General features: G+C 40.8%; 1 protein-coding gene across 1 annotated transcript; it reads left to right on the top strand.

The window, feature by feature from the left end:
- The first annotated feature begins 923 nt into the window (after nucleotides 1–923).
- PIK3R4 (phosphoinositide-3-kinase regulatory subunit 4) lies at nucleotides 924–22,582 on the top strand. The gene is made up of 20 exons (XM_038161070.1): nucleotides 924–1,038; nucleotides 1,200–1,981; nucleotides 3,225–3,358; nucleotides 3,515–4,097; nucleotides 5,407–5,541; nucleotides 7,460–7,681; nucleotides 9,042–9,215; nucleotides 10,357–10,502; nucleotides 11,607–11,810; nucleotides 12,613–12,814; nucleotides 14,288–14,487; nucleotides 15,425–15,635; nucleotides 15,995–16,160; nucleotides 16,610–16,774; nucleotides 17,820–18,031; nucleotides 18,315–18,446; nucleotides 19,643–19,743; nucleotides 20,761–20,849; nucleotides 21,307–21,415; nucleotides 22,353–22,582. The coding sequence occupies exons 2-20, from the start codon at nucleotides 1,252–1,254 to the stop codon at nucleotides 22,521–22,523; spliced, it is 4,086 nt and encodes a 1,361-aa protein (XP_038016998.1). The 5' UTR covers nucleotides 924–1,038; nucleotides 1,200–1,251; the 3' UTR covers nucleotides 22,524–22,582.
- The last annotated feature ends 1,348 nt before the right edge of the window (nucleotides 22,583–23,930 follow it).

The following is a 23,930-nucleotide window of genomic DNA, read 5'->3' as shown; positions in this document are numbered from 1 at the left end:
ACCCTGATCCTAGTCCTAACTAGCCCTAGGCCTGGGCTAAGCTCTCTGCCCTGGGACAGGCTAACTCTCCAGGTGTCCATTACTGACATGAGAGTCCTGCTGGCAAGAAACCCTCACTAGGATAATACAAACCACTTTGAAGATGGTGTGATTAAATGACCTCACACATGGCTGGTGGGAATCTTGTATTAAGGAAAGTTTTGAGTGTGCAGGCACTGGTCTGTGAGACCCAAACACCACGTCTTTAGTAATGCATCATATGTAGCAAAGAAAGAACACAGCAAAGGGAAAAGGCAAAGGAAAGAATGAACAAACTCTGCCCTGGGCTTCTTCTTGCTCTCAAGCGCTTTCAGATTAAACGGTGAGAAAGGCAGTGACTTTGTTTGCCACAAAAAGCCTTTTTCCTCATATTTCAAATATACCACACATGGTCAAGACAGACCTAGAAGTGAAGCCACCTGAAAAAGCCTACAGGCACCCAGTGCTAAGCACCAGAAGGAAGCATGGCAGCTCTTCTCCTGTGTGCTGAGAGAAGCAAATGACTGATGCTCCTGAGGCCCGTTCCACCAGCACCCCATCTCCTGCAGGCACCTTCCGACCCGCACTGCTTGAGCTGGCTCAGCACCAGGCTGACAGGAGACGCCGCACCCCACAGCTCTTCCTTAACATGGATAAACAAGCAGCAGAAACAACTTAGAGCCGGCCCGAACACATCACCTATTCCCTGCCGCCCTGGCCTCTTCCCACTGCACAGCAAAATAAACAAAAAGAAACCCTTCCAGGGAACGGAGCCAGAGGGAGGAGGGGGGAAAAACTTCATCGGGAGGCCAGGTGCCGAGAAGAGCCGGCCTGGTGTCACCGCGCAGGCACCACCGCGGACTCTCGGCGACAGCCCGGGCGCCGCGGGCCGGGGCAGGATGTGAGCTCACGGCGCCGCCCCTCCCCGCCCGCCCGGCGGTGCCGGTTCCGCCGCCCCGAGTCCCGCCTCGCTCCCTCTCACCGCCTCCGGGGCCGGGGGTCCCGGCTCCGCCTGGGCCGGTGAGTGCTGCGGGGGGACCCGCGCCCCTGGGGCCGGCCCGGGCGGCCGGGCCTGGGCAGCGGCGGCGGCCGGGCCCGCTCGGGGCGGGGAGCGCGGCCCGCGGGCCCGGGCAGCGGGGCGGACCCGGGGCTGCTGAGATCCGCGCTGTGTTTGTCCGCAGGCAGACGCGGCTGAGCCCCGGCGCGGTGCCCGCGGCCGGAGGAGGTGCCGCCATGGGGAACCAGCTGGCTGGCATCGCCCCCTCGCAGATCCTCTCGGTGGACAGCTACTTCTCGGACATCCACGACTTCGAGTACGACAAGAGCCTGGGCAGCACCCGCTTCTTCAAGGTGGCCCGAGCCAAGCACCGGGAGGGGCTGGTGGTCGTGAAGGTGTTCGCCATTCAGGATCCCACCTTACCCCTGACGAGCTACAAGCAGGAGCTGGAGGAGCTGAAGATAAGGTTACACTCGGCACAGAACTGCCTCCCCTTCCAGAAAGCCACCCTGTCCGAGAAGGCCGCTATGCTTTTCAGACAGTACGTACGGGACAACCTTTATGACCGAATTAGTACCAGGCCGTTCCTGAACAACATTGAGAAAAGGTGGATCGCTTTCCAGATCCTCACTGCGGTGGACCAAGCGCACAAATCTGGAGTCCGCCACGGTGATATTAAAACAGAGAACATCATGGTGACCAGCTGGAACTGGGTTCTTCTAACTGACTTTGCCAGTTTTAAACCAACTTACCTTCCTGAAGACAATCCTGCTGACTTCAATTATTTCTTTGACACGTCCCGGAGGAGAACGTGTTACATCGCTCCTGAGCGCTTTGTCGATGGCAGCATGTTTGCCACGGAGCTGGAAAACATGCGGGACCCTTCCACTCCTTTGGTAGATTTGGCAAATAGCAATCAGCGAACAAGAGGGGAGTTAAAACGTGCAATGGATATCTTTTCTGCAGGTACTTGGAGCTATCAGGTGTTGTTTCTGACTAATGCAGCACAGAAGAACTTTACTGGGGGTTTTTGATTCCTTTTCTTTCTTCTCTTACAGCAGGCTCAGAGAGCAGCATGTTAAAAACTTGTGTATTTTAAGCATAAAGACCCAAACTTTTTTCATTCACAGAAAAGTACAAAGACAACATAGTAGGCTACATAATTTAAGTGTATTGCTATTATCTGAGGAGAGAAATCCCAAACTATTCTGTTATGGCTCATCTGTGCTCTAGGAAAGAGGTGGTTCTTCAAGGCACAGTCCATAATCTTCTACTGGCAGAGAAGCATGTGCCTCATGGGGCCTGAGAGGAGAACCCAGTCCGTGGCCCAGTTCTGGGGGGACTGGTACAGCTTTCAGGGTAATTTGGCAATACTGGCTCTAGAAGCCCCTTCTCATTTTATTTTCCCCACAGGCACGAAGTGGGAGCAAAGTCCTGTTATGGTCCCACTCACAAATACTAGTTAAGAGTTCGACTGCGGGAGACTGCCTTGAGTCTTGGCCTTGTCTTGAAAGTCATAAGTTTAGCCCTTTTTTGGGTTTTTTTCTCCCCTTAAAGTGATTGAAAATTAATTTGAAGGAAATGCTTATTTCATTTTACAAGTTGCTCTTATGGCCAAACTTCCAGGACACACTACTGACAAAGCAGACTATTGGGAGCAAACTGCAGGAGCAGGTCCTTTGAAGAGAGACTTGTGTCATGTACACAATACTGGGGGTCTGTTTTTGGCAATCATGTGTGAGTGATGAAATGCTGTCCCTCAGCATCAGCTGTAGCAGCAGAAGTTATTTCTTTACCTTTTGTAAAAGGGCTGCTTAATTTTGACCTACCACCTGACCCATGCTGACTTACCACTCTCTTCTTCCACATGACAGTGATGTGGGATCCTTTTCTAGTGATGGATTTTCCAGCTGGCAGGTGGCTGAAGTCACTGCCTCATGTTTTCTAATTGCAAACTCCTCTGCTGTTGACATGCTTGAAATAAATTACTTGGAACAGATTTCAGGGATCTAGTATAAAAGCCAGGTTTTGGAGCTTGAGATGTTATCTCATTTCCGCAAATTAATTTGGCAGCTCATTTGCCTTATTTTTAATCGAGCAAAGACTTGTTTAGGGTTTGTTCTTGTCTGCCTATAGAAAACAAAGTTCAAAAAAGTGTCTGTTTATAATCCTCTGACGTCTTTGGCTTCTTTTTTTCTTTCTGTCCCAGGCTGTGTAATAGCAGAGCTCTTCACAGAAGGTGTACCCTTGTTTGATTTATCTCAGCTTTTGGCATACAGAAATGGCCTCTTTTCCCCCGATCAAGTCCTAAATAAAATTGAAGACCGCAGTATCAGAGAATTGGTAAGGATGGGCTACAGAATTAGAACCATGCGTGTGTCACCTGCTTCGGTGACAGATTGCTTATTGTTTGGGTTTGGGTTTCGATGTTTTTGTATTACAAATGTCTAAACCTTTGATCTTTCTCTCCCGCTCTCTCCTACTTCTGCCTTTCTCAAGGTCACTCAGATGATCCATCGAGAGCCAGAGAAACGTTTAGCAGCTGAAGATTATTTGAAACAGCAACGTAACAATGCATTTCCCGAAATATTTTACACTTTCCTTCAGCCTTACATGGCCCAGTTTGCCAAGGAAACGTTTGTGTCAGCAGACGAGCGTATATTGGTCATACGTAAAGATCTGGACAACATCATTCACAATCTCTGTGGGCACGATCGCACAGAGAAGGCCGAGGGAGAGACAAAAGAGAATGGGCTGGTTATTCTAGTGTCTGTGATAACTTCCTGTTTACAGACTCTCAAGTACTGTGATTCAAAACTGGCTGCTTTGGAGCTGATTCTTCATTTAGCACCAAGATTAAGTGTAGAGATTCTTCTGGATCGTATTACTCCTTATCTGTTACATTTCAGCAATGACTCTGTGCCCAGGGTGAGGGCAGAATCTGTGAGGACGCTAACTAAAGTTCTTGCTCTCGTCAAAGAGGTGCCACGCAATGATATTAATATTTACCCAGAATACATTCTGCCAGGCATTGCACACTTGGCCCAGGATGAAGCCACCATCGTCAGACTTGCATATGCTGGTAAGAGGACATCCAGTCAAAACTCCAAATCTTGAGCTTTTCTGTGTTCTCTTAACTGTTTCTGTCAGTAAAACTCGCCAGAAGTCTCAGAAGTGACTGCAGGTGTGACACCTGTAGTCACATTTCATTAGCCCTGATTGTTTCCATAAAATGGCCTGATGGAACTGAATAAATAAGAAACTAACCTAAAGCATCAGTGTCTTGCTGGGCTGCAGAGCTGTTTTCCAACAGCATGAAATTTGATATGCAGGGGCTGAAATTAGATTATTTGCTCTGTAATAAGCCGGCTTATACTGTAACAGATGTTTTCTTTAGATGTTATTCAGATGTGTGAGTTCTGCACAGTTCAGGAAGAAGCTTTGTAGTCATGCCCATGTTTGCCATTTACTATGTGCCCTTACTTGCTATGAGTAGCACATTTTCATTAGGTTTTGGGGTTTTTTTAGTTGAGAACATCAGGTGATGTTTTTCTTTTGTTTACTACGTAAACTGATAAAAATAATTATTGAAGACTTTGTACACTTAATGAACAGAACCAATTGTTTGTGGTCACCATGATCAATTTAAATTTCAAATACATTAATGTATTTAAAGGTAGTCTAACTGGGTTAACTTCTGTTACTATAGTACACTTTTGGAAGTGGTCAGACTGGTGGCAGATCAGACTTGGCACATTGCTGTTGATTTGGATGACACTCAGAACGGCTGCTTAAGTGGGACTTCTGCCTTGATGTTATTGTTCCTGTGCCAGCAGAGGCTGACCCAAATAATGCGGCCCGAGTTGCTTCAGCAGCTTCCAAATGGTGCAGAACGGTGCCAAATCGTCTGGATAGATACACTGACAAATGTTCTAAAAGTGGATTCCAGGGTAACAAGTTGTTATTGCCTAGGATACATGTCCTGGTGTGGTGGTTTGTTGTTATTTTGTTGCAGTCTACTATGTAGCAATGTTAGTTAATTCAGGCTATTTCACCTTTACATTCTATCAAATTATTTAGCTGCTAAACTGAGATTAGGTGGCATTTTCGGCTGGCTCTAGAAGAATTAAATTAGTCATTGTCACACCTAATATCATTAGGATTTTTCCACTTGTTTACATGACAAAAGTACTGTTTGATTTGATGTACTTTGGTAGCTTTGCTGGGAGTCAACACAAGTGGTTTGACCAGAGCATCCTGTGTGATTTCAGTCCTGTTTGCCTGTTGTGACTGGTGTTGTCAGTGACTGTAATCTCTCTTCAGGGGGATCATCTGACTGATGTAAATTGGCAAAGTGGAACAATTCTTAACCAAAATGTTTTCCTTTGCAGAAAACATAGCATTATTGGCAGAAACAGCTCTGAGATTTCTGGAGTTAGTACAGCTGAAAAATCTGAATATGGAAAATGAACCAAATGGTGAAGAAATGGATGAAACATCTCACCCTAGTGATAACTATGACACAGGTAATGTCGCTTTTTGCCTGCTTATAATAGCAAATCATGGGCCAAAGCTCCTAGGTAGCACTGATCTATCTCATCTCTCAAAGCTTAGCCTTCCTATTAAATGGGAAGAATGTTTTGCCTTGACCAGTATCAAAGTGTGTGACAGCTTCCCATGGAGACAGACACCTCTGCTCTGAATGTTGTGAGAGACAAGAAAGTATATAAATGAGCATGTTTTTATTCTCCACGGATCCTCAAAGTATTTGACTGTGATGCTGGTTGCTTGGTTGCATATCCAGCTTCACTTCCAGCTTATCTCATAAACAAGACAGCTGCAAAAACATGCCTGTGCTCCAAATACTGCTTCTGTTGGAGTAGGAAGCAGCGTTAGCTTTGGAAAACCTGTCAAATTCTAGCATAGTCATTGCACTCTATTTTTCATTCTTCCTTTTCTGTCCCTGTGCTTCACAATTCTTGACTGTTTGCCTGGCAAAACTAATTGTGTGGATACCATTTGGCAGTAATATACTACTGTAACATTGTATTATAACTAGCACAGAGAATGAATTAAAGTCCTAAGGATGGATTGTCTTTTCCTTTCCCTTTGTAAAGACACGTGGTAATAAGTGACCTGTGTGTCATCTCCAGTGCCTTTTAGTGTTGCATAAATTCCAGAAGAATGCTGGGCAAATCTAAGCTGGGAAGAGTTTGTGGTTAGAAACTGTCATTTCTCTTCTGGGCTAAGTAGAGCAATCTGTGACTAATCAGAGTTGGTAAACATCCTGCACATATTCCATTTGGGGAAAAGGCAATTCTCTCTTAACTAGTTGCAGGATGATACTTTACACTAATAAATAAATAAAACAGCAACAAATCTAAAACCAAATATAAAAGATCCTCTTCAAATTCCTTCATGTAAGGTGTGGCATGCTCAAAATTGCTGAGGAGTGGGAGAGGAAGCTTCATTGTTTGGGCTGTGTTTCTAAGAAATGCTCTCCCCTGTCTCTTGAGATAGCTTGGAGATGAAGGAAGTAACACAAAGAAGAAAGAAGCTTGAGTAGTTCTGTTCTTTTCACCCTTTTTGAAACCAAGCATGAGAAATTTGAACCCAGGAGGCAGATTTTTCATGTGGCTTGTAGACAGGGTCACAATAGAAAGCAAATTAGCTGGACTTCTGACTTCAGGCAAATGATAATCACCCCTCAATGCTGGTGCAGCAGTAGCTGAAATTTTTGTGTTGCTTGTTTGAGAGCCTGCCTTGTAGTTTTCAATAATATGCAGTGCATTAACAATCTGTTATTTCCATTTAATAGAAATACTTTTTTTAATTGTGTCATGAAGTAGAAGCCATAGGCAAGGTCATCTTCAAATTTTTCATCAGTATTGTTAGATTAACTGCAGAAATATAATGAAATTGGAAGCACTCACTTCTTGAAGTGTTCTTATATTCCTCTCTGTATGCTTAATGAAGTGAATCTATCAGCCTAAATAAAAACATAGTCTTGATCTGTTGTCAGTTCACAAATTTTCAAATTCATAGTCAAATAAACATATCAAACCAAAATTGCCTCAAAGCATTTTGTTTACAGTGGTAACATTGCTGCTGACTCATTCTTATGCTTCTTCTCATCTGCATATCATCTCTATGTATAAAATGAGTGGAATCATCTTAGTGAAAGTTGCAGCAAGTTTAGAATAAGTTGATCTGGGTAAAAATGTCTCACATTTCTCTACTCTTTGGCTTCTTCACCACTCATGCTCAGCCTGAAGTCTTTGGTAAGCCCTTGTTGGAACTGTTGAGCTTCTGTTGCATTGCCAATTTTACCCAGTCAGGTGTTGTTCAGGATGACCTGTCACTGTAACTGCTTTAGCAGCAGGTGGTACACATGCACATGCTGTTTCTTCTCAGCCAAAATGTTCATCCTGTTGTCCCTTGCAGAGTTGCAAGCCTTGCATGAAATGGTCCAGCAGAAAGTTGTGACTTTGCTAAGTGACCCAGAGAATATTGTGAAACAGACACTGATGGAAAATGGAATAACACGTCTGTGTGTCTTTTTTGGACGTCAAAAAGCCAATGATGTTCTTCTGTCTCATATGATCACTTTCTTAAATGACAAGAATGACTGGCATCTTCGAGGAGCTTTCTTTGACAGCATTGTTGGTAAGCGTTTGGTTTCGACCAGACAGAGTGGGAAGAAAATAAATAAATGAACAGTTTCCAGGATATGAAAAAATAAGTCATGTAAACGTCCTTTCTTATAAAGATTTCTAGAATTTATAAGAAAAGAGTTTTTCTGAATTATTGGGTAGAAATGTTTCATTAGGGAATGAAGATGAAACAATGTAGATACAAATGTATACTTCTTTTAGTCCAAATATTTAATACAAATGTGACTGAGGCATATAAATCTAGGGTAGATTAACATTTAAAAATTGGAATTTAAATGGTTTTTTTCTTCTTTGAGTCTCTACTACAGCCACTAACTTAAAAAGCTAAATTATGGCAAGTGATTACTAGGATTTCTGCAAGCTCTATAGTAGATGCATCACTTCAGCATGGGCGCATTATCCCATTCACTTCAGTAGATCTGTTTATATAATGAGAACTAGGCATTGGTATATGCTGAAGTTATAACTGGAAAAGTTTTTGTAATGCCTTAAAACATCACCTGAAGATTCCTGTTACTTCAGAATACTTCATAACAATTAAAAAAATCTTACCAATAATGACATCAGCTGTTAAGTATAGCTAATGCTCCATGTATGTTGGAAATCCACATGACCATTGCTGAGAGTCAGTGCTCAGGATTTGTGGGTCAAGAAAACTTTCCCAAGTGCAGTTCCTGAGAGCAAAAATGGTACTCAGGTGCATGGCAGGAAAAACAATCATGATCAGACTTTCAGTGGGGCCATTATGGTAGCTACATATTCCATTGTAACTAGAAGCCACAAAATGCTGTGCTGGCAAACTGCCAAGAAGTGATATTGATAATTTATCAGAAGGAGCAACAGAACGGCCAAAGCACAGGTCCGAGTGTCCTGCCCTCTTGCAAAAGACATAGAGACATCTGAGGCAATTAAAAGTGAAGACATGTAACCTGTATTTTCAACTCCTCTCCCAGTGTCCGTCCAAAACATCCACAGAAGAATTCAGATAAAGTTCTAAAGTTATGTTTTTATTTTACTTCAGGCATTTGCACATCTTTAGAACTGAGCTCTGTAACTGGTGTTTAAGTAAGTGCAGGCGCTGCCACTTGTGACTGTGAGCAGATGCCCTTCTGTAGCAGTGGCACTGAGGGTATTTCTCTTTCTAGTGCTGTTTCTCTCTCCTTCCTCCCTTCCTTTTAGCACAGGGTTGCAAAGTCCAGCATTAAGACATGAACAAGTATATTGATTATTACCTTATTAGATTAGAAGCGATAAAGTTATTTTATGTTTACTCTCAATTCTGATAGGAAGACATAGAGTTTTCTGGTGTTTATCAGTTTGGTTCAGATTTTTATATTATTTTTATGTTTCAGGTGTTGCTGCTTATGTTGGCTGGCAAAGTTCATCAATACTCAAACCTCTGCTTCAGCAAGGTCTCAGTGATGCTGAAGAATTTGTCATTTATAAAGCCCTCAATGCTCTTACTTGTATGTGCCAGCTGGGGCTCTTGCAAAAGCCCCATATTTATGAGTTTGCTTGTGATATAGGTAAGTTGGAATACTGGAGAGCACCCTGTTTTCCTAGTAAAGAAAAGAAATCTCAGTACTACATAAAGCTCCACTGTCAGGTTAGCTGTCCAGAATACAAACCTGTAGTTCTGTTTTAGAATATAAACAAAATTGTGGTACAGACCTAGTACCACCATGTTGAACCATGTTAGTGCTCAGGACTTTAAAATAATAGTTTTGGTGGAACAAATTGGAAGCATCTTCTCAGATTTTATATAGGGCAGCAGCAAAAAACACTCCAAAAACTTTCTGATCTGAGATCTTTCCTTGGTCTACATGGCAGCCTGCTGTGAAGAAAAAATCCTGATTGCTTCTGGTAGTCCATCGGGCACATAACTTGCAAACACACATTAGCCTTTGAAGATGAGAGAATTCAGACAATCATGATCCTTTCTTATTCTAACACCATAAAAACCCATTAACTCAATACACCCTTGGTTGCAGAGTTGGTGTCTCCTTCCTGATCAGGCTTATCAATTTAATTTAGATGCGCCCAAGAAATTAGCAGCTATTTATGGAAAAAAATACCAAATGATCTTTTGAGATGTAGTTTGCTTCTTCTTAATGTTATAGTTTTACAAATGCACTCAGAATTTGAAGCAGATGATCTGCGATTACATCTCATGACTGGATACAGTGCCTTGATAACAACTTTTTAAAGCCCACATAATTAGGGGGACTTCTGAGTCTTGTAATCTTATAATATAAGTAGTGACTCTTCAAGGAAGAGAGGGAAAGCAGGAAGGAATGAAGTATTTACTTAAAAAGAAAAAAAAAATCACCCGTTTTAGGATTCACTGTAATTGTTAGAATGTGATTGAGATTTATTTTTGGGTTAGTCTCCTTTGCGAATCTGTAGTTGACAATTAGGGATTGAAATGAGCAAATAAGGAAAATATGCTTTTTGGCAAGAGCAAGGAAATTGAGCAGCATGAGTACAGTGAAATCCATGAAATAATTTCTTCCGTATGAATGTTTTAACTTTGTTGCTGTGGAAGAGAGAAGGCTCAGTTTGGGAGTAATTCTGTTCGAAGGAAATTACATCACAGGCTGCCATATGCAGGATGATCTCCTCTCTCCTTTATGAATGATATATTTTAACAGCCTATTTTTCTTTCAGCACCTTTCCTGTGTCACCCTAATCTTTGGATATGTTATGGTGCAGTTGGATTTATCACTGTCGTGGCACAGTATTTGAATATTGCTGATGTCTATTGCAAGCTAATGCCATACCTCCATCCTTTTATCACACAACCAATAATACAGGTAATACTTCCAATAATATTAATGGGAATGTCTGGACTCGCCATGATTCATAAGTTTGTCTTGGCCATGGTCCTGGCTATAAGGACCATATACACTTTTTTTCAATTAAGATTATAGACAATTATAGATTTTTTTGATCTCTGCTGGCAGATGTATAGAATGGCCATTGCTTTCCATGTTTCTGAGACTGTTGTCTCAAATTTGTTGCAAAATGCAAAACATTTTACAAAGCCTAAAATCAGCAGGTATATTTTTGGTTCAAGCCTTTTCTGCCCTGTTTATTGTCAAACTCTTACAATATTGTGCTAGTTTATAGGAGTCTAAAAAGGATGGAAAGTTGGCTGTGAAACAATTTGGTTTCATCTACAAGCTTTCATCTACAAGACCAGTCTGTTAATTAGAGATTACCATGCTTGTGATTTCACCAGAATCACTCTTGTGTTTCAGTGCTTTGCCAAGGGTCAGGGCACAATGCTCAGCATGAAGGAATTAAGTCATTTACTATTAGTGCATGTCCAGGAATGACCTGCATAATGCTGGTAGTATGATCATATAGGCATCTTTGCATACAACTTCAGAACCTGTAGACTGCACCTCTCGGGTGTTTTAATAGATAAAGAAGAAATAATTGCAGTACGTATATTGAGAAATGCATCCTGTGTTTAACATTTTGTTGAAAACCTTGCAGATGGGAACTGCAATATAATAACTTTTTTCTGTGTTTACATGTTCTTTGTGCTGTGTTTTAGGCACTGATTAGTAAATTTGTCTTGTTCACTTCCTGTGTCATATTAGTATATTCTTCTTCATTTTAGTATATAAATATTTTCTTTGCTATGCAACACTATATTTAACTAGTGAGTAGTGGGTAACATGAAGTTGGATTGTAATATTAAGTCTTCATTCTGGACTCATTTTGAAGTTGTTTTTCATGTAGACAGCAAACTATGAGAAGTACTTTATAGGAAAGAGGGGAAGAGAATGGACAAAGTCTGACATGACCAACACAGATCTTATTTTCAAGAAAGGAGACAAGCTGAATTTAGATGATTTGTACAGGTTATATGAATATCATCATGTTGACTGGTCTGTTTTGAATTGCAGGTAGACAAAGAAATAGTCCTGTTAAGTGTCCTTAAGGAGCCTGTCAGCCGTTCCATATTTGATTATGTCTTAAGATCAAAGGATATCACCAGCCTCTTCCGACACCTGCACTTGCGTCAAATGAAGAGAACTGGAGCTCTCTCCGAGTGCCCACCTCCAGAGGACCCTGCCATTGCACAGCTCTTGAAGAAGCTTCTTTCACAAGTAATTGGGTTTTATTTGTACTTTAAAACTCAGGCTTGAGACTCTGGGGCTCTGTACACCTCCACAAGTCCTGGCCTTGCAGTTCCTTCTGTGAAGGACTGCCAGTCTGAGGTTCTGATCCCCCAAGCCATTAACTTCACTCATTTCAGTATATGCTTGTGGGACAAGTTGTTCAGAACTTGAAGATTTTAAAAAGATCTGCCAGATATAGAGACATACAAATACCACCTAAGTCTTTAAAAAATGGCTGTAGTCTCAAACTTCTGATGCATCCTTGATGTGACAGCATTACAGAGCATTGCTGGATTAAGTGCATTGTGCTGGATAAAGGAGTATGTATTTGTCAAAGTGCTACACATATATGTCAAAAGGAAACGGAGCTGTAAAGTCTTGAGGGTTATATGTGAAAGAGAGGAACATAAAGAATCACCCACCCAAAGTAGTGAGAACTGGGAAGAAAAAGGACTGTAGCTGTGTGGGTTTTTTCCCCCCCCATGGCATGTGGGCTGTAAGCATGGTCTAGGTGGCAGCGAAGCAGATTGCACCAGAGAGTGATCCAGCACTAAATTCTTTTCTGCCCTTTCACTTTTCCTTGCCCCATTTCTTAGGAGGAAAGATATTCTTACACTGCAGTAGTTTACCTTATGTTTTGTATGAGCAATGGACCAATGCTTTGAATTCTGGGAATGTGCTCTTCTGCACTTCTGAGCCAGTCATTAATTTTACTGCTTCTTAAATCTTCATGCCTTGGTGCATGTTATTGTTAAGAGAGAGTAATAGTACCTTTTCTTTTATTCTCTAGGGGATGACTGAGGAGGAAGAAGACAAACTGTTAGCACTGAAGGACTTTATGTTAAAATCTAATAAAGCTAAAGCCAATATTGTGGATCAGAGCCACCTACATGATAGCAGTCACAAAGGGGTGATTGACTTGTCAGCTCTGGGAATAACTGGAAGACAAGTGGATCTTGTTAAAACAAAGCAGGATTCTGATGACAAACGTGGTTAGTATATTTTGTGATCTATATAGTTGAAGTATAGCCTTCCTTTCAGGGTGTTCTCAGCCTACACGGCTATCACCATCCTCCCTGAGTTTGCAATAGCAAAATTACTGCTTCTGTTTGAAATGTGAGGTGATGAAATGTTCTCTGATCATTGAAAAATGGGGATTATTTTAAATTATGTTGACTGCGTGTGCAGTTGTTCAGCTGATTGTGACAAACAGGACTCTAGTGACTCATGGCAACAGTGTAAATGTTGGAGGCTACGTCTGCCCTGTTTCCTCTCAACAAGGGCTAAGCTCTTTAACTGTGAAAATCCTGGGTGTTTTCTTGAGGTAGCCTGAAGTTGCTCACCCAAGTAGGTGTGTTTTGATCCTAGGGTTCTTCAGCTTCTTAGCGACTCCCATTTTACTTTTTTTTACCTGCTCTTCTTTCAGCTCAAAAAACCTCTTACATTTCCTTGTTCAGATGCGAAATCCACTTGCTGCTAACTATTCCAGTTCTCTGTGTCCTCAAAATTCTTATTTACCAGACAGTTTGAGCTTCCTCTTTACTCTCTCAAGCTTGTAATTCCCTCCTCTATTACATCACTGGTAGATTCTGTGTTTTTACATATAGAAATACAGAAATATCTCTAAAGCCTATAGCTATTAACATCTTTTTTCCAGAATTAGAGTGGTTTGCATGTAATTGTAAAGGAAAGTACAGAAGTGTAGGATTTCTTATTTTTTTGCATCCTTGAATGAGGAGTCAACATGATTTAAAATTTAGTGTATATGAAGTCTATACTTGAAGTAATTTGTTTCACCCAAAGCTGTTAACCTTAAAATCTTTATGCCTTTAACTTTTCTTCACTGACTTTGTCCAAATTTAATTTGTTCCATGTTTTTCTTTTTCTGTCTAAATTTTACAGTTCTAAGTGGCTCTAAAGGAATGCTGGAAATAAAAAAAATTTCCTATTTAAAGAGATAACATACTTGAATCTACAGGTGATGTTGCAATTATGATGGAAACCTGATTGTATTTGACACCAACAATGATTTGTGTACTGTGCTATTACAAATTTATTCTTGATGTCCCTGCTCATTTCAGGGTAGTTGGACTAAATGACCCAAATCCTTCCATGATTCTGTAAGAAAAAATTATCATATGGTGGAGTCTAATCCTGCAGCCTTCTAGATGTAAGCTTTCCCTCTAGTGATCTATTACATGAGTCAGCTATAGGATCATGAAGATGTGAACACACGAGGCAGGTGCTTTGTTTGGTTTCCCTTATAAATGCCCATCAGCTGATCTCCACAACATAGCAGTAGGGTTTTCTCTGTACATACATAACAATCTGGCATGTAAACATTAGACTTCCACGTAGTCTCAAAGTAATGACAATCCTGAGTTAATGTTGTCATGGTAATGTTGGGGGTGTTTTGTTTTTTTCTTCTCCCACCTCCTCCCTCCTTCCCTCCAAAATACTTATAGCTAGAAAGCATGTAAAGCAAGATTCAAATGTAAATGAAGAATGGAAAAGCATGTTTGGGTCCCTGGAACCCACAAACATCTCCCAGCCAATATCCAAAGGACATGGGCAAACTACTGATCCTGAAGCCATCCAGGCTGGGAAACCACTTCGTTCAGAGTCCTCAGCTGGCATTTGTGCCACTTTGTCATCCTCTCCACAGGTATACCTGAAAAATACTATGTTTGCATCTTACCTGAAATGATTTAATTGTTTTAAAGTCAAGTGGGACTATAGGAATGTGATGTTCTTGTTTTGTTTGGAGGTTATTTGATACTGGCCATGCTATTGGCTGGTGTCTTCTTCAGCAGAGTTGCTGACTTTCAAGTTCTTATTTTTAAAATAGGAACTGAGAGAGGACTGAAGTAAGTTCAGTCCCTTGAGCTTCACTAACAAACAGATGCTCTGCACAAAGAGATGGGGCTTTGTGGATTGGACAATTATTATGTAAACTTCTCTGGCAGGGAAGACTTTTCCTCAAGTTGAATGTCCTGATACATGTTGTGAGGAAGAGATATCATGGTTTTAACTTGGAAATCACAGTAGCATTTAGACATCCTGTACCTATAATACCTAGTACTGGCTTGAGAAGGATAGGCTGGGAGGTCTGCAAGCCGTGGAGGCATGTCTTGACACTGAACACTCTTCTATATGGAAATTAACTTCTACTACCTTTAAATGAGTGTGTCTACCCTGAACTTAAGGGGAACACTTCACACTTTGGTTTTTAAAGGCCAATGCAAACGACTTTGAGAGCTAACCTTTAATTTTGTCAGTCTTGAGAGCAATAACTGCCTCTGTAATAATCGCATTAATAGTTGTGCACAGCACATTACAGTTTCTTTAGATAGAATACAGAACAGAGTAGGCAAACAGGGTAGAATAAGAGAATGTTAATCTTTTATATAAAAAATAATTTTCACTATTTGTAATTGTCTTCATGCAAATATTTTTTTAAATGCTAATTCATTGCTAATTGATTCAATAAAAAAAGTTTTTTTCCATTTTTATTCACTGTATGTGACACAGAAATCTTATGAGGGGGATTTATCTGTGTGTAGAATGTAAGGCATATATTTTTAAGGTCTGATTTCCTACAGGCATCTGATGGAGCAGTTGTCCAGCCCAGGAAACCAACCCTGCAGGCCCTGAGCAGCACAATGTCCCCATCTGCACACCAGCTGCGGATCACCACCTGCAAAACTGAGCTGCAACAGCTGATCCAGCAGAAGAGAGAGCAGTGTAATGCAGAAAGACTTGCCAAACAGATGATGGAGAATGCTGAGTGGGAGAGCAAGCCCCCACCTCCAGGTACATCACAGGCCACTGAGGTTATTAGATAAAAAAATATTTATATATATATGTGTGTGTGTGTGTGTGTAATTTGAGTCAAGATATCATCCTTTCATGGAAAAAATGCAAAGGATGAGGAAAAGAGGAAATTCTTAGTTTAGGAAATGTGTTTACTGTGCAGAGCACCTATGACTAGTGTCTAATTTAGAACTGAGCAGGTAGGCTTTTGCCTTTAATATTTAAAATGCCTTAACACTGTTTTCAGTGCCGTCTGTGCTTTGCAGTTGTAATGACTGTAGCCTGATATAGCTGCTAGTGGATGGATCTAGGGGGACTTGCATGTTCCTGATTAGCCTGTGGTTTTGTTTTCCCTGTAGGATGGCGTCCCAAAGGGTTGTTGGTAGCTCACCTTCACGAACACAAGTCTGCCGTGAATCGCATTCGGGTCTCTGATGAACACTCCATTTTTGCCACTTGCTCAAATGATGGCACAGTGAAGGTCTGGAACAGCCAAAAAATGGAAGGAAAAACCACTACAACCAGGTAGCTTAAAAACCTGTGGTACTTGGGTCTGCAATATTTTAGAGTGAAAAATAAAGTAGAGCAGGGAGCAAAATATGAATTACTTGTGGGTGTGCTGGAAATATCAATAAGGAGATATATAAGTGTTCCTTTTGGCTTGCATCTATAATATTAGACTGCTGTTTCAATTAGTTAATAAAAGAAAAAATGCAAAGGGACTGCTTTGCAGTCATAATAATTACAGGCTTTTTGATTTCATTTCTGTACATATAAATGTGTTCTGCTGTTGTTGTTTAAAGCCAGCCCTGGATTTTTTGCTTTCTCATTTTGGAACAGCTAGAAAATGTTATTTTCAGACCTTTCTCAAGAGCTATTTGTTTTAAGTAGGTGTTTAAGAGAAGTTTTGGGGTTAAGTGCCACCAAAAATAACCTCTTTTTTCTCCCCTCCTATTTCTCTCTCTACTGTTTAGATCAATTTTGACATACTCTCGGATTGGAGGACATGTAAAGACACTTACATTTTGCCAAGGTTCACATTACTTGGCTATAGCTTCAGATAATGGTGCCATCCAGCTTCTTGGTATTGAAGCCTCAAAGCTCCCTAAATCTCCAAAAATTCATCCAATACAAAGCAGGTATGTACTTTAGGCAGTTAAATCTCACCACACACAGTATTCCTCAGATAGATCCTTACATTTGTTCTAGGCTTCCTGCTGGCTGAGCCCAGAGTGTACTGGAAGGCTGTAATCCACGTTCTTTTCCTGCTTCATAAAGAAGGGTTGAAAGGCAACTGTGCAGAGCTATAGGATATCTGTCCTTCTTGTGTCAATGAACACTTTATGAGCTTGAAACAACCATTCTGAATTGTTCTCACTTGTTTTATTTATGTACTGGGATTGGTTAGTTCCTTTGTTACAATCTTAACACTTACAAAGTGATTTTGAAGGTTGTTTTGCAGGTCATTAGATAAATGTTTACAGATGTACAGCATGTGGTGTGGCCTCAGACCTGCAATTTTTCCTCTCAGGTTCTTAATGTGATAAGCTGGTAGAGATATGGGTAATGGGATAGTATGTAGGGGAGTCTTTGGGCTTGATTTAGCTTTTTCTTACCTCCATATGAGCAGTGTTTGAATATTTGGCTCTGAAGCAGCTTAATCTTCCAGTTTGAGTGAGAGGTATGTCCAGGCCTCAGAAAGTACTCACAGTACTGCTGGTGGGGTCTCACAAGTGTGGAGCAGAGAGAAGAATCACCCCACAACCTGCTGTCCACACTTTTGATTCTTCTGTTGCGGGTGGCTTTTCTGGCTGTGAGCAGACATTGCTGGATCATGCTGAGCTTCTCATCAGCCAGCATTCCCAGATCTTTCTGCTCAGGGCTGCTCTCAGTATATTCTCAACCCAGCCTGTATTTGTGCTTGGGATTGCCCTGACCCAGGGCACAGAGCTGTTGTGTTTATGTTTGCAAAGGGCTCCTGACAGCCTTGCAGGTCCTATCAGCAGAGAGATCTGAGAGAGCATTAGCATTCATTGTAAAGCTAAATTCAGAAAGCTGTTTCTGGCAGATGCCCTGAGAAGTGACACAAAGAGGAAAAAGCTGCTCAGCATAAGCTGTGGGAAGGAGTCCTAAACTTGGAGGGAGTCATACCTGTGTCTAAATTAGTTTATTATTTTAACCCAGGTCGTTAGATCTGAAGGATGATGGCTGTGTGGTAGACATTCATCACTTCAATTCAGGAGCCCAGTCAGTACTGGCTTATGGAACAGTTAATGGATCTCTGGTTGGATGGGATTTACGATCCAGCAGCAATGCTTGGACACTGAAACACGATTTGAAGTTAGGCCTCATAACTTCGTTTGCTGTGGACATACACCAGTGCTGGCTGTGTATTGGTAAGCCTATATTTCTTGTTAGTTTCTCTTTCTTCCCTGTCCCCCTCTTTCTTATGGTTTTCTCTTACAGTGACTACAGCTCAAGATTTTGCTTGATCTGATTTTACTAGCGTATGCTTTTCTCAAACAAGAGGAGAGAAATATCTTCTCATCTATTTTTCAGAAGCATTCTGCCTGCTAAGAACTTGAGGCTGAAGGCCATTTTCCTAGGAACAGAGCACAAAGATAGGGACAAAAACTCATACATTTATCCCTCTGACTAAGGGGAGCTTTTTCTCACCAGGAACGAGCAATGGTACCATGGCGTGCTGGGACATGAGGTTTCAGTTACCTATCTCCAGCCACTCTCATCCTTCCAAGGCCCGAATCAGACGTCTGCTCATGCATCCTGTCTATCAGTCCTGGGTGATAGCAGGTAAAAGATGTCTTACAATTGCCAGAGATTGTGATTAAAGCAGCTTTTTTTAATCTTTTGCTTCAAGCCCTGGTGGAGAGTTGAAAAGAAAAAAAGTAGGGTTTAGCCATTGTCAAAATGACAGGATTTACAATTCTCATCTTCTGAGCGTTGCAACTCTCATGAGGGGCTCTCCCTGTGTGTTGTCCATCCCATCCCTTTTTAAGGACAAAATATTACAAAAGATTAAATTCAAAGCCATGACATACATTGAAGCTGATGGGAAATCTGCTACCACCTTCTGCAGAGCAGAGATTGAATTCCAATTCCCCCTTCAAAGTAAGCCAGATGTGTCATGGATTAGAACGTTTGGAAATGTCCAAGATTCCTCATCTGATATGCTTACAGCTGCTTCATCCTCACTGCATGTGGCACTGTCATAGACTTTTATATGTTTGGGTCAGGAACACATTCTGAAATGGACAACTACCTTAAACTAATCCTAAATAACAAAATTGATCAAGTTGCTGTAAAACGAGAGTAGTTTGAGTTTCATATTTTATTTGCTTTAAGGCTTCACTTCCTATTTTGAGTTATTAGCCACCCTGGGAGATAAAAGAAATTCCTTGAAAAAACATACATATAAAGCAAGTTTCACTGTGCTTTCTAGTTTGTTTCCTCCCTGTGAAAGACTAAAGGAATGAGAGAGTTCATAATTTTGGACTGATATTAAAAAGTCCTTGCCTGCAAAGTTGCTGCCAGGCTTGTAAGCAATCCCTTGAACAGAATTCTTTACCTGTCCACATGAGTGTGGAAGTTCACTGTAGCTACTGAACTCTGTAACTTTGGATTGTTTTCTTACTTGCATAGGAGTGTTCTCCAAAGTCCCTGATGACTATGCTGAACAAACCATCTATCCTTCTTTAAGAGGGCTGAGAAGTTATCTCTAGTGAGGAAACTGAGGGTTCTATACATTTTTAAAGGGGTCAAGAATTAAATCAGGTTTCCTTTAAACTCTTTTAAATCAGGCACTTTTAATTACAGTGAAGCTGCTTTCAAGCCAAACCAAAGTACTAAAGCAAGACTAACACAAATGCTGCAGGGAGCAAACAGAGAGTGTCTTTATGTCATACCCTCCATGTGATGTCAGTAGAGCAAACAGCAAGAGCCAACCAACCTGTTTTGTACTTTTTGCACTGGCTTCATCTTTCCTGCAGCTGTTCAAGGCAACAATGAAGTCTCCATGTGGGATATGGAAACTGGTGATCGACGCTTCACTCTGTGGGCCAGCAGTGCACCACCTCTTTCAGAACTGCAGGTCTGGTCTCTTTCTTTTCCAGTTTCTTTTGTGTAGCCAGGGTTAGAACAACCTTAGACTCCATGCTGTGCATCAGTACAGAACTTGCCCTGGGATTCATTTTGGCCATAACTGTTTTACTTGTCAGAATTAAATGCCCTCTGTAAAACAGCAATGTAACCTCAATCTTCATTGGCACCTTCCACTGTCTATGGAATGTACTTATAACGCTCACTTGTTATAGCCAGCCATGTTCTTAGAAAACCAGTGGGCTGATTAAGCTTGTAAAGATTATGAAAAAGCCAAAATTCATGGTGTGGTATCTTGTACTTATTTTTACTTGCTGTTCTGGGTCTATGCATACTTCTGTAAACATCTGCTCTTTTACACATTCTTTCTGTACTATAATACCACTACTACACTTAACTGCTAGTTTAAAGCATGAAGTGGTTCCTCTTCAAGGACTTAATTGGAAAAGGAGCAATCTGGAATATTGTTCACGAATCCATAGACAAAATTACCACAGCTACTTCTATAAATGTTGTAAATGCCTATCTGGAATCTACTTAAACCTAAGTTTGTACATGCTACAAGGATTGCAGGTTGAGTTCATTTCAGTCCTGCCCTTCTTTGCACAGGGAGCTCCATGATCTAAGATAGTTTTCTGTTGTGTATCTGTCCCACAATGCCTTCATAGCCTAAAAATTTAAGCATCCATGTGCTTTTCAGTAGGATTTGCCTGCCTGATTCTTTAAAAATAATCTCTCATCATTGAGAATGTAATTTCCAAGATTCAAAAAAAAAAAAAAAAGAAAAGAGGATTGCTGAGGGTGGTTAACTCTGTTCCATTGCTCTGTAAAGTGCAAGGGAGCAATTTACATTAATATATTAAGATGTGGCCCATTAAAGTGACTTGGCATTTGCCATAAAGATTTGGAGACTGGGTGGATGAATATGGCAAGGAGTGCATTCCCTTTCTGAAGCATAGTGACAGCTATTGCTGATAAGTTATTTTTACATATCCTTTTTTCCTGCTAGCCTTCTCCTCACAGCATCCACGGAATTTACTGTAGTCCAGCTTCTGGTAATCCTATATTACTGACAGCAGGCTCAGACATGAAAATAAGGTAATCAAACTAAACAACTTCCTTGTTTGTCACCCTCCCCTCCACCCCTGCTGGTGTACTAAATTTTGTCAAGTGTTGCCTAAATAATCTCTAAGAAGCCAAAACAATAACACTGAACATGTGTTCATTACTAAAGATCAGTGAGCTGAGGAAATTGTTATCAGCAAAAGGACTGCAGAACTTGGTGCTTCTCTGAAACATAATGTGTGCTCTGAAACACAGTGGGTATCCTTCTGTAAAATTCTTCATGAGCTTCATGACAAAAACCAAAAAATAACTCATGTGTGAGCTTGATATGAGTGTAAATTTCTCTGCATCACTCCCTTCCACTGAGTGTAGAAAGCAGATAGCATTTGTGCCCACTCATTTTCATCATAAGAGCAAGACCACTTTTAAGCAGCTGTTTTAAGCTGATAGAATTGAACATCTCACCTTGATTTTGTTTCTTTATGTTTAGATTTTGGGATCTAGCCTACCCTGAGAGATCATATGTTGTTGCTGGAAGTTCTAATTGCCCATCTGTTTCCTACTACAGGAAGATAATTGAGGGCACAGAGGTGGTTCAGGTATTTTGCTTTGTCTGATAGACACCTATTCTGCTTGTCTTTGGATGATCCTATGGATTGTACTCTTTGCATGATGTCTTTAATTGTAACTCACTCACTCTTACATTTGTGGATGGTGTCAGCATTGCATTTTTTGGGCAGTTGGGAAGAAATTACTTTAAAAGAAATACATAATTTGTTTTTGACAGAATTGGGCTCACCAAATACTGCTTACATGCAGAAGCCAGAGTCATATGTTCCTTTTGGGATATTGAAATTTAGACTTTAACACTTTTGGGTTTGATCAGTGTTTGGAATGTCTTTTGGGTAGGACCTTAGCATGTGAGATGTACTGACATCAGGATAATACAGTAGCTGCATGCTGAAGTTTTTGTTACATCCTTCAGAGTGACTTTGGGAACTGGCAGTGTTGCTAGTTGTTAAATAGCACAATGTTTTGTTTCAGTTCAACAAATTGGGTGCTACTTCAAAGGTGACTAAAACAAGTCAGTAGGGGTCTACCCAATGCACTGTTTTTAAGTGTTTCTTCTCAAACTTCTAAATTACATTCATGCTATTGGAGCAGTTTTCTAAAAGCTTTGGGAACCCAAGATGTATGTGTTCCTATAACTTTTTTCCCCCTACTGGAATATAAAATCTTAGTGTCATTGAAATAAATATGAGTAAAAAACCCATTGTTTACCTAATCAAAGAGCTGCAATGTCAGTTCAGATTTAGATTTAGGCTGTGTGTGATGAAAAGAAATTAACCAAGGAGTAATCCTGAGAAAACTGTCAAAGGGTGTGAGGTGGTATGTTTGGGCATTTTTGTTTTATTGGTTTTTTCACGGAAGAGGTTTTGCGGTCTTCTTACACTGACAACCTAGTATGGATGACAGTCTCTCTTTGCGAATGCTCACCCTTCTGTAAATAGTATTTCTCACTTTGTTTTTATACAGGAAATTCAGAATAAGCAAAAGATGGGGCCCACTGATGAGACCCCTCGGAAGGGTCCAGAGTCTCTCCCAGTTGGGCATCACGATATTATCACCGATATCGCGACTTTCCAGACCACGCAAGGGTTTATAGTAACTGCGTCAAGGGATGGGATTGTTAAAGTGTGGAAATAAAAATTGCACTAATATATAGTATGTAAATATTTGTAATAAAGAAATAGTGTTATAATGAAGTTTTCAAGGACTGTTTCCAGTTAATGGAATGGAATGGACTTTAAAAACTATAAAAGCAATGATAAAATCAGTTACCTGTATCCTACCACCCTGTTGGCACTTCCTAATCACTTCTTATATTTAAGCTTTTTGTTATCCATAGCATTTCCTTGGAATATCAGGGAATCTATGAAGTCACTTAGCTTGGTTTTGACTACATTGTTATTCAAGAACCTTTCAGCAAATTATTTAAGGATGTCCCACATGACACATTCTAAATGTGCAGAAAGCAAGGAGCTGGTGTCTAACTGCTCCTGTGTTGAATCTGAGAAATTGAATAAGAACCCATGCACTGATGTCCCTGTACATTCTAATAACTATAATAAAGTCCACTTGAGCTTCCTTCTTTGGTACTTGGGTTTCTTTACATCCGTGGTTTCTTTACATCCCTGGTTTCACTGTAGTGATTCCACAGTCTCAGCTGCCAGAGCCATTGGGCTGCTGTCATTTGAGATCATCTTAGCATTGTGTCAGTCCTCAGCTGTCCTTTGACAGTTGTGTCCTTGGTCCTCAACTGTGCCTTCCATCCAGCTTGCTTTAAACTTGAGTCTAAGGCTAAGCTCCACTGTCCTGGGAACCTGAAGCAGCACCACCAGGATGGTGTTCTCTGTCATTCAGTATGGATGTCAAAAATAGCCAAAACATGGCTTTCAGCAGGAAATACTTTTTCATTATGGAATGTTCATTTGAGACGCAGTTCTAAATGTCAGACAGGGGCAGTTAATGTTCTCACCATCCTTCCACTATCTGATCCAATTATTCAGATTTCCAAATCCTTTTCAGACTTAAACTTTACTAACATTCCTTACCTGCAGTTCCAGGTACTACTTTCCCCCCTAAAACAGATGATTGACCCCCCCCCCCCCCCCCCAGATGGACTCAGAAGGTCACTGACAACAAACAGCATTAATTTGACATTTTTTTCTTGAGTGTAGCTGGAAGAAAAAATTGAAGCCTACTTCTTTACAGAGTATGTGATTGAAGCAGGGAATGCTCTTAACTTGTGAACTGGGTTCTTTGAAGAGACAACACATGAAATAATGACTTGTTTAAAAATCTCAGAATTCAATGGAAAAAGACTGCCTGCTTTTCCCTAGTGAGTGTGTTGCTTGGATAATTTAGTGTAGTAGACATTGCCCCAAGTGTAACAATAGAGGAAGTGGGCTCAAGAACAGGGTGACATTTCTTTGCAGACATTATCATTGCTGCTCCCTGTTATGCTGAAAAAAGCTTTTTCTTGGCTTTGTATAGAGGAGCTGGTGCTGTCCCTTTATGTTGTATGAATTCATAAATAGGGAAGGTTTTCTC

This window comes from Motacilla alba, chromosome 2, assembly GCF_015832195.1.
Source record: "Motacilla alba alba isolate MOTALB_02 chromosome 2, Motacilla_alba_V1.0_pri, whole genome shotgun sequence".
Taxonomy (NCBI): Eukaryota; Metazoa; Chordata; class Aves; order Passeriformes; family Motacillidae; genus Motacilla; species Motacilla alba.
This window is presented reverse-complemented; position numbering and strand designations above follow the sequence as displayed.